The 13,153-nt window shown below is 41.5% G+C and overlaps 1 protein-coding gene across 1 annotated transcript in view; it reads right to left on the reverse strand.

Annotated features, from left to right (window-relative positions):
- vav3 (vav guanine nucleotide exchange factor 3) overlaps positions 1-13,153 on the reverse strand; it is a 76,133-nt gene that overhangs the window by 24,451 nt on the left and 38,529 nt on the right. Inside the window, exons 3-14 of the mRNA XM_079754699.1 lie at positions 10,091-10,149; positions 9,828-9,893; positions 8,870-8,978; positions 8,475-8,576; positions 8,148-8,216; positions 7,669-7,772; positions 7,333-7,432; positions 6,382-6,477; positions 4,863-4,931; positions 3,903-3,989; positions 3,708-3,793; positions 3,123-3,255 (exon numbers count right to left, since the gene is read on the reverse strand). Coding sequence (XP_079610825.1) covers positions 3,123-3,255; positions 3,708-3,793; positions 3,903-3,989; positions 4,863-4,931; positions 6,382-6,477; positions 7,333-7,432; positions 7,669-7,772; positions 8,148-8,216; positions 8,475-8,576; positions 8,870-8,978; positions 9,828-9,893; positions 10,091-10,149 — 1,080 coding nt within the window. The remainder of the gene's footprint in view (positions 1-3,122; positions 3,256-3,707; positions 3,794-3,902; positions 3,990-4,862; positions 4,932-6,381; positions 6,478-7,332; positions 7,433-7,668; positions 7,773-8,147; positions 8,217-8,474; positions 8,577-8,869; positions 8,979-9,827; positions 9,894-10,090; positions 10,150-13,153) is intronic.

Consider the following 13,153-nt stretch of genomic DNA (forward strand, 5'->3'; position numbering starts at 1 on the left):
GTGTGTGTGTGTGTGTGTGTGTGTGTGTGTGTGTGTGTGTACACACGTGTATGAGAACGTGCGTGTGTGTTGAAATGGTGGGTATTTAAATGATTGGAGAGTAGGAAAAAGAATGGAGAAAAATATAGAGTGTGATTGAACAACTCAGACTACAGGGTAAATAGGAAATAGGGATGCAAAATGGGTGGGGGGGTGAATATAAGAGAGAGAGAGAGAGAGAGAGAGAGAGAGAGAGAGAGAGAGAGAGAGAGAGAGAGAAAGAAAGAGAGAGTGAGAGAGAGAGAGAGAGTGTGTGTGTTTGTATATGAGTGTGTTTGCCCAACGACATTCTGAATAATACGTCTTTGAGACTTGCGGTTGCTGAGGGCTATTTTGCCTTTATGTTCTAACAAATGACTTTTATTTACAGAAGGTGTGTGTGTGTGTGTGTGCGTTTGTATTTGTGTATGTATGTCTATGTGCGTGTTTCTGTATGTGTGTGTGTGTGTGTCTGTGTGTAAGTCTGTCTGTGTGCTTGTGCATGCTCATGCTTGTGTGCTTGCATGTGTATACATGTGTGTGTTAGTGTCGTAGTGTGTGCGTCTTTTGCACACCAAGCTATGTTTATTAAAAACACCATCTGGGTAATAGCTAACAGCTCTAGCTGTTGCAACAGTTCCAATGCTATTCTGGTAACCCACAAGACAATGTCAAATGGGTGGCTGGATAAGAGGTGCCAATGCACTGGGTGCCAATCTACCCAAAATCTGATTTTGTATGGCTGGTAATTGGTTTACCGGGGTTTGTGGTTCCCACTTATAATATTTCACTTGAATATGAAAGCAAGCAATCAATATAAACATCTATATAATGTTTGTTTAGAAAAATAAAGAACATTGTATAATAATAACAACATAGAGATATATATATATATAGAGAGAGAGAGAGAGAGAGAGAGAGAGAGAGAGAGAGAGAGAGAGAGAGAGAGAGAGAGAGAGAGAGAGAGAGAGCCTTTGATTGATTAGTTAAGAGCACCTACACTCCTAGTTTGTTTAGAGTGTTTGTTCCCAACCTTGGTGTGATTCACTCGCGACCTCTGTCTTTGGGTATATGTGAATGCATGAATCCAACTTGTGTACGGATGAATTGTCCTTTCCATACAAATGACTTCACAACAGAGTTGTAATGCTGATGTGCATCTGTATTCCAAAAGGGCTACCCACTTCAAAGTGTCTTTACTGATTGTTGTCGATGACAACACATACACTATCTAATTTTATTGTAGCCTTTTGTTAAATGTGATTAATTCTGGTTTGTTTCAGAAAGATGGAACATTTGGCTACGCTATAAATACCTGTGCTCATAAAAGCATAAGTAAATTAGGCAGGCTGATCACATAGGCTGCTTCGAATTACCCTCTTCATCATTCGTGGGTTTTTTTTTGATAACTGTGTATCTCAAAAACTGAAATGGCTATAATATGTAATCTTGGTACCAAAAGAAAGATAGTATCTGTGAGTGTTGTGCAGGTGAATTTATCAACGTGGATACTACTAAGTGATGGGGAACTCACGTGATAAATATTGCTTTTGCTGTGCAAAAAGCAAAGCATATGCACAGTAAAGAAATACAATTATTGAAAAATAATTCTCACATGCTTTTTTTTTTTGTTTGGGATTGGAATTGTCTTGAGTTTAGCTCACAATGGTTAGGATCAGAGGCGGTGCTGGGGGGGGGGGCAAGCAGGGGCTTAAGATCCCCCAGAAAAAGGCTGAGCCTGTCAATTAGTCAGGAAAAATATTATAGAATATATTTTTTAATAATATAATAATATTGGGACGGCTCTAGGTTGTGTTGTTGGGAGTTGCATTCTGTTCAATGTCTGTGTTGTGATTGGGTGCTCATTCCCATGACAATGCCTGTCACATCAGCTGCGTGCGATCTGCGGTCTGGCTGTAGCGGCTAGGCAGTCCATTTAAGAAGCAAGGGACTCAACGTGGGCGGGAACACTGTGACGCACATCGTTAAAATAATTCAGTTCCACTTCCTGGTATTCGTTTCACTGTTTGTTCTTTCTCTTCATGCACACGTTGGAATACAAACTGGTACCAGAGACCCAATCTTGAACTGGTTTGTGTAAGTGCGATCAACAGAAAGTAATTACTCCCAAGCTCACTCTCTCTCTCGCTCTCTCTGTCAATGCCAAATACAAACAAACAGGTGAATGCAATCACACATGACCACCACTACCGCCGCCCAATCCCCGGTGAACACGCCCTTCTCCCCGAGTGAGAGCGCAGCGAGCCTTGTAAGACCACAGAGCATATAGAACACAGGGGACCAATGTGTGGGGCTCCCAAACTGGGTGTGCTTGCGATCAGTTCCATAAGGACCCGTATGAACGTCAACGCATTGATCACCACTTCGCTGCAAATCACAACAAGCTACATTGTAATTGTGCTTACATTGTTGTAAAACGCAACATTTAACACGTGCATTTCAATTATGTAGCCTACTAGCCTGGAATCTAATTTTTCTCTAGTAATATTATTTTTTACTGTTTGTTTCGTCAAAATGTATTATCACCTGCTATAAACAATCCAGACCCCCCCATAGCTCATGAAATCATAATTCTTTGGCACCGCTACAGGTTCAAAGTTGAGCATCTCATCTTCCTAGAGTTGTCTCACACGACTGCTTGCTCATGTGTTTAAATGCCTTAAAATGTGTTTGCAATTGGGGGGGAGGGGCTTTACCCAGAAACAGGTCAATTCGTGATGAAGAGGTTAACCGGTGAATAAGTGTGAGCTAGAATGGCTACATAAGCTTCCAACGCTTTTGTATTATATAGCCAATACGTTGTCTTGATTCGTGTTCAAACTAAATGTAGTGGTTGGTATAACATCCAGAGATGTGCGATAATTGCAGCTATGGGTAACAGATGAATTGGTTCCGTCCAAATAAAATTAACTTAAGGTGTGAACCGCCATTTGTCTATATGTTCTCAAAATGTTGCTGGTTATTGCATGTAATCAGTGTTACATTTGCATGTAAAACTTGCCATGGTTAAAATAAGACTACTTGTGGTATCTTCCTGGTTGCATATGCGACATTCAAAGAAGCCAATCATATAACACACTTACCTTGCGGTTTTCCTTCTCCGACGTCGGGCTGTTTGTGATCTTAAAATGGAGCAGGTCGATCACTTCTTTCATCTCGTAGTTATCACCCCGCCGTTTGCATACAATCACCGCCGCATCAAACAAGAAAATGTGTCTGTCATTGATCAAACCATAAGATAAGTTATCGTTAAAAATGTTATGGTTAGCATTTAGCTAACCGCTGAACAACACTCCGTATGTGTCATGTTTCCGTTTCACTGTGTTTTAAATTATAACACCATTGCATGACATTGACACAAAGAAGATAACTCGGTTCGTTTGGTTTGCACTTTCTGCTCACTTTTTTCATAAAAAACATTACTTCAACATACTGAAGTATGAGGAAGCCAGGAGACCCAGTGAAGTTGCTCTTATAATATGCACATTTATGAAAAAACTTTTACTGCTTTTACAGACAAAATATCTGTATAATTAATTCAGTACATTGTCTTAAATCATATATGTTGGCTTGAGCCGTGTCTTGGAGATTTCATTGATAGCTGAACGAAAGGCTTTTTTTTTTATATAATGTGGGTCAACTAGTCAGTCAGTCTGCCACCAGCTCACCTGTCCTGTTTGGCTCGTTTGTCCACTGAGCTGACGCGGACCTCTCCATCTCCCTTCGGGCGTCCATAGTTCCTCAGGGGTTGATTCTACAAAGAGACACACACTGCTTTCATCTCACACTGTTGGTCACAAAAAAAACCCCAGGCCTTAAGCCAAACACAAAACACAAAAGCAGATAACAAAATGAGTGGATACCAGATTTTCGATGGACTTCTGGTACTGGTCTATTTCGCGCAGTGTCTCGTTGTCTCGTTTTACTTCGTTCACGTACTGGGCCAAGTCCTGCAGAAGGCGCACACGGTTATTTAACAATCACCCCACAACATTACTGCTGAAAGTCCTCGAAAACAGCATCCCTACAGTGATAGATCAAATCCATTCATCAAAGCCATCCAGTGAATTACACTTTCAAGGACACTTTTCTCCAGAAAGCAGGCAGAATCACACCAAATATATTAGCCTGGGCTAAATTAAGTCGACCGTGCAGTCAATGGGCTCTCGTTGAGCTCCAGGTATAGATTTAACAATGTATGGAAAGTGTGGGATGCTTTGCTACTCTCCAAGAACACTTTGATCACTTCAATGAGCTGGACTAATTAGACGGATCACGTGACAGTGGCAGCTGATAATTAAATACTGATGTGAAATTATCCACATTGACTCAAATACAGGTAATTGTAAAGTGCATGGTGTAGGTATGATCATAAATGTATAGGATTTATGCTGATTGTTGTAGTGTGTGTGTGTGTGTGTGTGTGTGTGTGTGTGTGTGTGTTCAAATGATTGATGAATCGATAGTCAGAAAATGACACTTGTTTTCAGTAGAGTATCAAAAATATAGGTAAAAAAATGAAAAAAATATAGATAGGCTTGTATTGTGTTAATATGTATGACTTATTCACATCACAAATTGTGCAAAACGGTGCTTGCTCATTTGATTGATTTGACAAAGCATACAAAATATATTAAAAGAAACAAAATGTGTTGTTTGTGTTCCAATCCTCAGCTTTATCACGTGAGTCTATTCTGTACTGAACAGTTGTTTTTACAGTCTGAACTGATTACATCAGTTGACATTCAAAGGTAAGAGAACACACACACACATCTGTAAGCTCTGTGTATGTGTATGTGCTTGTGTGGGTGTGTGAAACCCACCTTCATAGCGTCCAGCGCTATTCGCAGATTGCTCTTGTCGGTGGCATTCTGTGTGTGTTTGACCAGCTCCTGTTGGATCGATACACACACACACAGGCATGAGCACACACAGGTACACATAAGTCAACAAACAAAATCCGCAGAGGCCGTAAGGGCCTCCATCATAGCCTAAGAAGAATCACAGGGCCAAGGCCAGTCTCAAAGTTTTCCATCTGTCTCCATCGCTGCTCTCCTCACCACATCCCCCCCTCCCCCCGCGCCTCACGTCCAGATGGCTGAACTGTGTGACTTGCACCAGATACCAGAAAAGGAATGAAAGGCCAAAATAAAAGGTAGAGAAAAGAATTATAATAAATACAATCAATGCAATTTTGCGATCAAATAGGAATGATTGCAGGGAGATGCACATAAGTAACACAAAGTCAAACCGAAGGAAACTGATGAATGGACAAGAACAGGGTTTGTTGCCACGAACAGGATCCGTGCTGCAGCTCCCTCCTGACAGGATGTTGAGCTGTGGTCCAGCCCCACCCCCCTACCTCACGTTCCCCACCTCTTCCTCCCTCCCCTCCTGCCCCCCCACCTGTCAGCCTCACAAGGACTCAGGCCAGGCCACAACCCTGACACGTGCACTGGAATAAAACACAAGGACAGATATGTGCGCGTGTGCATGTATATGTGTTTTTGTGCGTGCATGTGTGTGCATGCAAGTGTGTATGTGCTAAGTGAGGTGGTAAAAGCTGTTTAGGGAGTACTAAGAATAACAATCCTCATTTTCTGTACAGAATCCCCCCATATTCCTATGGACAAGAACTTTTAATTTACTCACTGCTTTCATTTGTAGAAAAAGTATTCTTTGCTTCCTCCTTCATATGTTCTTTCCCTGCTAAAACATGGTCCGCAGCACCTCTGGTGGAGATAACAGGTACTGCACCACTGATGAGCCCACTCATAACACATTGGGAGGCTGATTGACAGTGAAGGGACTTTGATAGTTCAGAGCAGCCCTGCTAGGCTTATCTCATTAACTGCCAATCAAGAGGCTGAGCCAATGAAGGCTCCTGGCTCTCTTGTCTATTTTAACCACAAGCGCATGGATTAATATAGATGGATATGATTAGTCACTGATCAATGTTGTCATAGGGGGCACACACATTCAGGGGAGTTGGAGCAAGGCACACACACACACACACACACACACACACACACACTCACACACACACACACACACTCACACACACACACACACCACTGTTGCTATTGTCGTAAATCTCATTGGCCTCTTGCTTTGGTTAATTAGCCAATAAGATCAAACAGAGAAATAAAACACTGATTTTGCACGTGTATGATGGTTTTGATGCAGAACTTGTATTTGGAGACTGTATCTATGCAAATTTTTAAGAGTTTGAATTTAAGGCCTTTATTTATACGGACACAGTACCTGCAGCAGAAGTTGGTATTTGAGGACTGTATTTATGTGGGTTAGGGTTAGGGCTATGGTACAGTGTGTACACAGTACCTGCAGCAGGAGGTGGTATTTGAGGACCCTCTGCATCGGGACGACCAGCAAGTCACGCAAGGTGAACTTTCCATAGTTGGCTCTTTTGGAGCACTCCTGTATAAAAAAAACACAGCAAAAAATTGAATACTTGAGCTTGAAAATGTCTTGTGGAAATGATCACCCCGATTTAGACTGTACTAATTTAGAAGTTGCATACAAAAAGTCAAACCCAAAGAAGCTCAACTGAAAATATTATTATGCTTTTATTGTCAAGAGCTGCAAAAATCCCAAATAACAGAAATAGAGAACACTAAGAAATAGCGAAACAAGGGCACGACTCGGAAACTTAATTAACAACAACAGAAAGAAATATATAGACATACTGTGTTAACTAACGAGACACAATTAAAACAAGCAGGGCTGGGGTGCAATTGGCGACAAGTACGGTACCAAACTACAAATTGTAATGTCAATAATCAGTCAACTCCAACAAGTGGTCCATTAGTTAGATTGCACCAAGTATTTCACTGACCTACTAGACATTTGGATCTACGGTAATGGCTGATCGAAGGCCAAGCATGCAATTCCCTAGATGTACACAAGAGGGCACGGTAGAGCTACTCTAACACAGTTACTAGCTCCAACCGATTTCTCAACTCCACGACAATAATTGCCCACTTTGGCACCATATTGTGGTATGCCATACATTATACTATAATTCTTATAATACTATTAGTACCCAAAGGCACTAGATTTTTGGATCAATTGAAAACCCTTTTAAGCATTTGATTTTAGTGCAACAAATGATTGTTTACCAATGGAATGGTTGGTGCAATAAACATGCAATGAAATAATAGCTCCCCAGTGGCAAGAATTTTATAACAGGATCATCCAATCACAGATGCAGTGTTTTAAATAAACATGATAGCACTGTGCCCTCCTGTTACATTATCAATGACCCCAAATCACCTCCAGCTTCATGCGGACATCCTCCTTGTCCTTACAGATGCTGTCCAGGGCAGCGATGGCCGTCTCCACATGGCTACAGTACTTTCCATAGATCAACAACCTCGAAGAGAGAGAGAGAGAGAGAGAAAGAGAGAGAGAGAGAGAGAGAGAGAGAGAGAGAGAGAGAGAGAGAGCGAGAGAGAGGAAAAACTGATTAAAATATGACATATATTTATAGTATTGTTTATTGTCACGAAGCACTTGGTGGAGCTTTCTGTACCGATGCAGCCTTCTGAAAATGATAGGAGAGAGAGAGAGAGAGACAGAGAGAGACAGAGAGAGAGAGTGAGTCTTTACCTCTCTTTGTAGGTGACGAAGACTTGGTAAAGGTTCTGGGCACTTTTGTGTTGCACTGAGTCCTGGATCTCCACCAGAAGACTTTTGTGCACATTAACTAGTTCCTACAAGAGCAAGGACATGAACATATCACCACCTGCACAGTGAACCAATGTGTGAAACACTTCGCTCTAGAGCTTATATATGAACGTAGGATGAGGAACATTGAGCAGTTGGCTCTGGGTTGTATAAATATTTTGATTGTTGTTGTTGTGTTGTTGTTGTTGTTGTTGTTGTTGTGGTGCATCATGTAATCTTAAGCTTATCAGAACTTTTATCCTTAACGTGCTGAATTATTGAACAGCAGACTTTGAATAATCATCAAAACGCTCCAAATATTTATTTTTTTATATGCACACACACACACACACACACATACACCCAAACACACACACAAACACAAATACACACATACACACACACACACAGCATAAACTCACCGAAATATTGACAAACACCTTCTCCATCTCTACTGCAGACAGGAACCCCGCAAGGGGAGACATGAAGTGCTGCAGGAGAGAGAGAGAGAGAGAGAGATAACCTTGTGCCAACAGCAGAGCATAGACATGCTTCTTAAGTTCGGTCTTACATGGCCCCTGACAGTGAACTTAAAAATACCAAGATTTTCCCCTTTCAAAATCCATAGAATTCTCAGCAATATAAATTCCCGGTAGGAAATTAACTGACATTTATTTAACACACAAGGAAATACATAAGACATAGATTGGTTTGATTATCCACTTGACGTGACATATACATGAAGGTACCTTCTCTATGGACTCCAGAGTCTCTGTATATTTCTCCTCGGTCTGCCTGATCTCTGCAAGACAGCAACTCCTTATGTCCGTCTCTACGTGTTTCTGGAAGGCCTGAACGTAAACACACACGTAGACACACACACACACGCGCACGCCCGCCCGCCCGCACACACACACACACATACACACACACACACACACACACACACACAGTGAAAATGTAATCTCTAGCCCAAGTCTGACCAAGGTTTGGATCAACATGTAACATTGTGTAGGTGTGACTCCAGTGGGTTGGACGTCCACAAGGCCAATAGGGACAATGGAACAGTGGGAAGTGTTGCCATGTTAATGTTACAAAATGTTATAATCATTCAAATGAAGAAGAGGATGAGGGGGAGGCTGACCGGCGGAGGGATGACATCCGTCTTCATCAGGTCCTCGTAGATGTCCTCTCCTTCCTCATCCTCGTAAACACAATCATAGAGGTCCTCCTCATCCTCCACGCCATTCTCACTAGAACACACACGCACACACACACACACACACACACACACACACACACACACACAAGCAAACACACGCACACACACACACACACACACACACACACACACACACACACACAAACACACAAGCAAACACACACGCACGCACACGCACAATTAAGTGAGACGTTACAGGATACTTGGATTACATAACTCAAGTCCAACTTTCGTTGGACTCACATTGTGTCAGCCGCATCGTCCTGTTGTACTTGTCCTATTATTATTCAGTGGATCCTATTGACACTCAATGTTTTTGCCAAAAAATGTCTTCCTGGGAATGTGTCTTATAAAACAGATAAAGGGCCCTGCAACACAAACACAATGTTAATGCAGACGGGTTCTCGGGGGCCCTCAGGCATTGTTCCTGTATCACTCTTGGACTCACCTACAGCAGTGTGTGTGTGTGTGTGTGTGTGTGTGTGTGTGTGTGTGTGTGTGGGTGTGGGTGTGGGTGTGTGTGTGTATGTGTGTGTGTGTGTGTGTGTGTGTTTGTGTGTGTGTGTGTGTGTGTTTGTGTGTGTGTGTGTGTGTGTGTGTGTGTTTGTGTGTGTGTGTGTGTGTGTATACTGTGTCATATACTGACTACAGTTTATGTCTAACATAAGAACTTAGATATTGTTTAAGAAATTTCAAAGAATTTAGATATATTGCACTGAAAAGGTAAGCTATATAAATAAGTATAACTAAAAAGTGTAAATGTGTTTTTGCATACGATTATGTCTAAATCGACACACAAATAGATATGGCAGTGTTTGAAATCTTAATATCCATTAATAGATTATTTTTCCAAAGGAATAAATTATGAATTGATACACACTCTATGAGGTCCTCCAGATGGTTGTAGATGTCCTGGTCCTCAACACTCTCCTCTGTTGGAAACGGCCTGTGTTTTAAACACACAAACGTTGAACCCCATTATCATTTTACATGTTTCTCAGTAATGTAAACATGGTCACACAAAATAATCGGCCATCCGTAAAATTAACATTTGAGGACATCCTTTGCTCATATGATGGATGATATGCAACATTTTGAAATCATATATTAATTATGAATTGATGTTTGCGTTATAGTGCATACCTGATTCCGTTTGGCAGTGTAGCTCCTTTATGGGACAGTTTGGATAGTGTGTCCATAACCTGCAATAAAATAAATAAAATGATATAACCTTTAGAGTATATATAACGAATATATGTACATATAACATCAAATTCAGCCTGTATGAGCCAATATAAAAAATTCATTTATTTATGGTAATTAAATAATATCAGAATGTGTCTATGCGTATGTTCAAGGTTGTTTGTTGACGCAGTATAACTGAAAACGGCCACTAGAGGATAACGGATAAACTACGGAATATTGAGGCACTGCGCCCAGGGGGAGAGGTGGTGGACGGGGTGTACCGCCCAGCCGTATCATATGTTTCAGAGCAAGGAACTCACAAGGAATGCGTTTCCAACCAGAGGGGAACCGGAAGCCATGAGGGAAGCTATACCCTGGATATAGGCCTCGAAGAAGGAACGAGAGGCGTCGGGGACACGGCCGGAGATTCCTCCGTGGCTCAAGGAGCCAAGACTAATTATTTTTTTCCAGGCTTGAACGAACGATAACTGTGCTGATTGGGGGAGGCGGGACAGTAACGGAGCCAGGTTACCACAAAATGTACAGTAGAACAAACAGCCACTAGAGGCCAACGTTGTACTACTGAATATGTACAGTAAAACAAACAGCCACTAGAGGGAAACGTTGTGCTACTGAATATGTACAGTACAACAAACAGCCACTAGAGGCCAACGTTGTACTACTGAATATGTACAGTACAACAAACAGCCACTAGAAGATAACGTAATACTGCTGAATATATACAGTCAGATAAACCGAACCAAAAAGCATTAATAATATGACATTATTGCTGAAAATATAAAGTATGCAAGCATAAATATGTCTTTCCCTACTTTCTAGTAAAGGTATGATCACAGAGAATGAACCGGTCATGTCTTGAAATATGGTTGGTATCTGAACTTGACATTTGTCATTGTTTATGAACACATTTAATGCTGTAATAAGCAATAAGGACAATGCCCTTGGTCCGGACTGTGTCCCTTATGACTAAGTGCTATTAGGTTTGACTGCTCAATACATTCATCTTCCAGGTCACACGCCAACAACTAGATAATAATATTAAATTCAATTAAAAAGATAATGTATTCGGACCATAAGTATCAGTGTAGTGGAGGACAATGGAGTGCTCTCCTTCTTTAACTGACTCATCTATGAAACAGAAAATACATTAAAGTGTATGCATGTGTACAAGTAAATCCACATACGCTCTCACAAACACACACACACACACACACACACACACACACACACACACACACACACACTCACAACTGACAGATTTAGCACTTGTGCAAACGCTATCGAGGATCCTGCTAACAGGAAAGGTTCCATCCACCCACCAGCCACCCAGTCCTCAAACATCCTCCCACCCACATGGGTCTGCTATGCTACTTATCGTCATGTTTAACTGTTGGATCGACTACCACTGTAGAGTGGGCTTTTGTAACCAAGCGACACATTGACAGTCAGGTCAAATACCCGTCAGAGAGCTGCAAGCCATCCAATAATGATTAATGGGCGTTTGAATTGATTTCTGCTATGATAAAAGGGGAGGCATGCAAAGGACATGCCACACGTACAGTCATAAAAAAAACCTACTGGTGCACGCACACACACACACACACACACACACACACACACACACACACACACACACACACAAACACACATTCACAGATGTGCACATGCACACACATAAACACTCACACATTGCCCTAGCCTAAAATAAACCTAACTCACACGTGACCTAGATAACCGGTTGCCATTGTGTTGGTGACACATATACTGTTTCTACAGTTTCATATCTATGTGTGTACATATATATATATATATGTTTAGACAGTTTACCTATATATATATTTAAATATCATTATCCTTCACAGAAAGGCAAATTTGCGGCATACTCAATCAGAGGTCCTCCAACTATTCTAGGTGGAGGAAGCATATCCGCGTGCACAGCCTAGCATGACGACTCACAGCGGCCACAGAGAACACAGAGTGAGTCACAGCCTCTGATTTCCAGCCAAACTAGAGACCAACCACGCACAGCCTAAACGTCTCTAAGCCTTTCATGAGGTAAAGGAATAATTTCATATGGTTTAAAGTGGTGTTTACAAAAGTATGAATATTCAAGTTTGGCTAGAGACTATTGTTAAATAAAATAATTAGGACCTACTGTAAGATATTGAAATAAAATGAGGTTCTTCTGAGGTTTGCAGAAGAACAAGCCACCCTATACCCGATACCTTTATTTAGAAAAATCTGAGACTGCGTAAGGGACATAAAGTACTGCCAGGCATTCATCAGAATATAGAGAAATATAATAAAACAACAATATTTTATGAGGTTACTTATTATTTTGTAAAGCATAGAACTACCTGTGCAAAAGAAGAAGAAAAAGAGGAAGAACCAACTCCAGCTGTTTGTGCTCTTGACATTGTTATAGGTACCATTACCTAAGATAAGATAAAGCCAAAAGATCAAATGGTGCTCCTGTCCATCCTGTAGGGCCCTTCCAGAGGAAGATGTTGGGCAGGCAGCTGGCCGGCTGGGCTACACAAGGCTAGCCCCCTGTTGAGCCTTATTGAAAGGAGGTTATTTTACTCAATGGCGGAAAAACGCCATCGTCTCTAAGTGACTTGTCTGGATGGTCAGCGAGTGAGGAGGAAGACAGACAGAGACATCTGGGAGAGAGAGTGGAGAGAGAGGGCCTCTAAGGGAAGCTCATCAAACTAATTTATCACGCCTAATTAGCACACCCACATGCATGATAAACATGTACCCACACGCACGCAAACGTTACAAACATGCACATGATATCCTACACATGCACATGCTTCACCCATGCGCACGCTACAAACAACACTGGCATATGATATAGGCATGCACAAACTAGCATTGAGTTGTATGGGCAAACACACAGATCTAATGGGATTCAGGCTGCAGCAATTAAACAGATGAGGGATGTGTCTACAAACATGAAAGGGACGATAAGGAAATGATGAGCAGATGCCACCACTT

This window comes from Pollachius pollachius, assembly GCF_949987615.1.
Source record: "Pollachius pollachius genome assembly, chromosome: 17".
Lineage (NCBI taxonomy): Eukaryota > Metazoa > Chordata > Actinopteri > Gadiformes > Gadidae > Pollachius > Pollachius pollachius.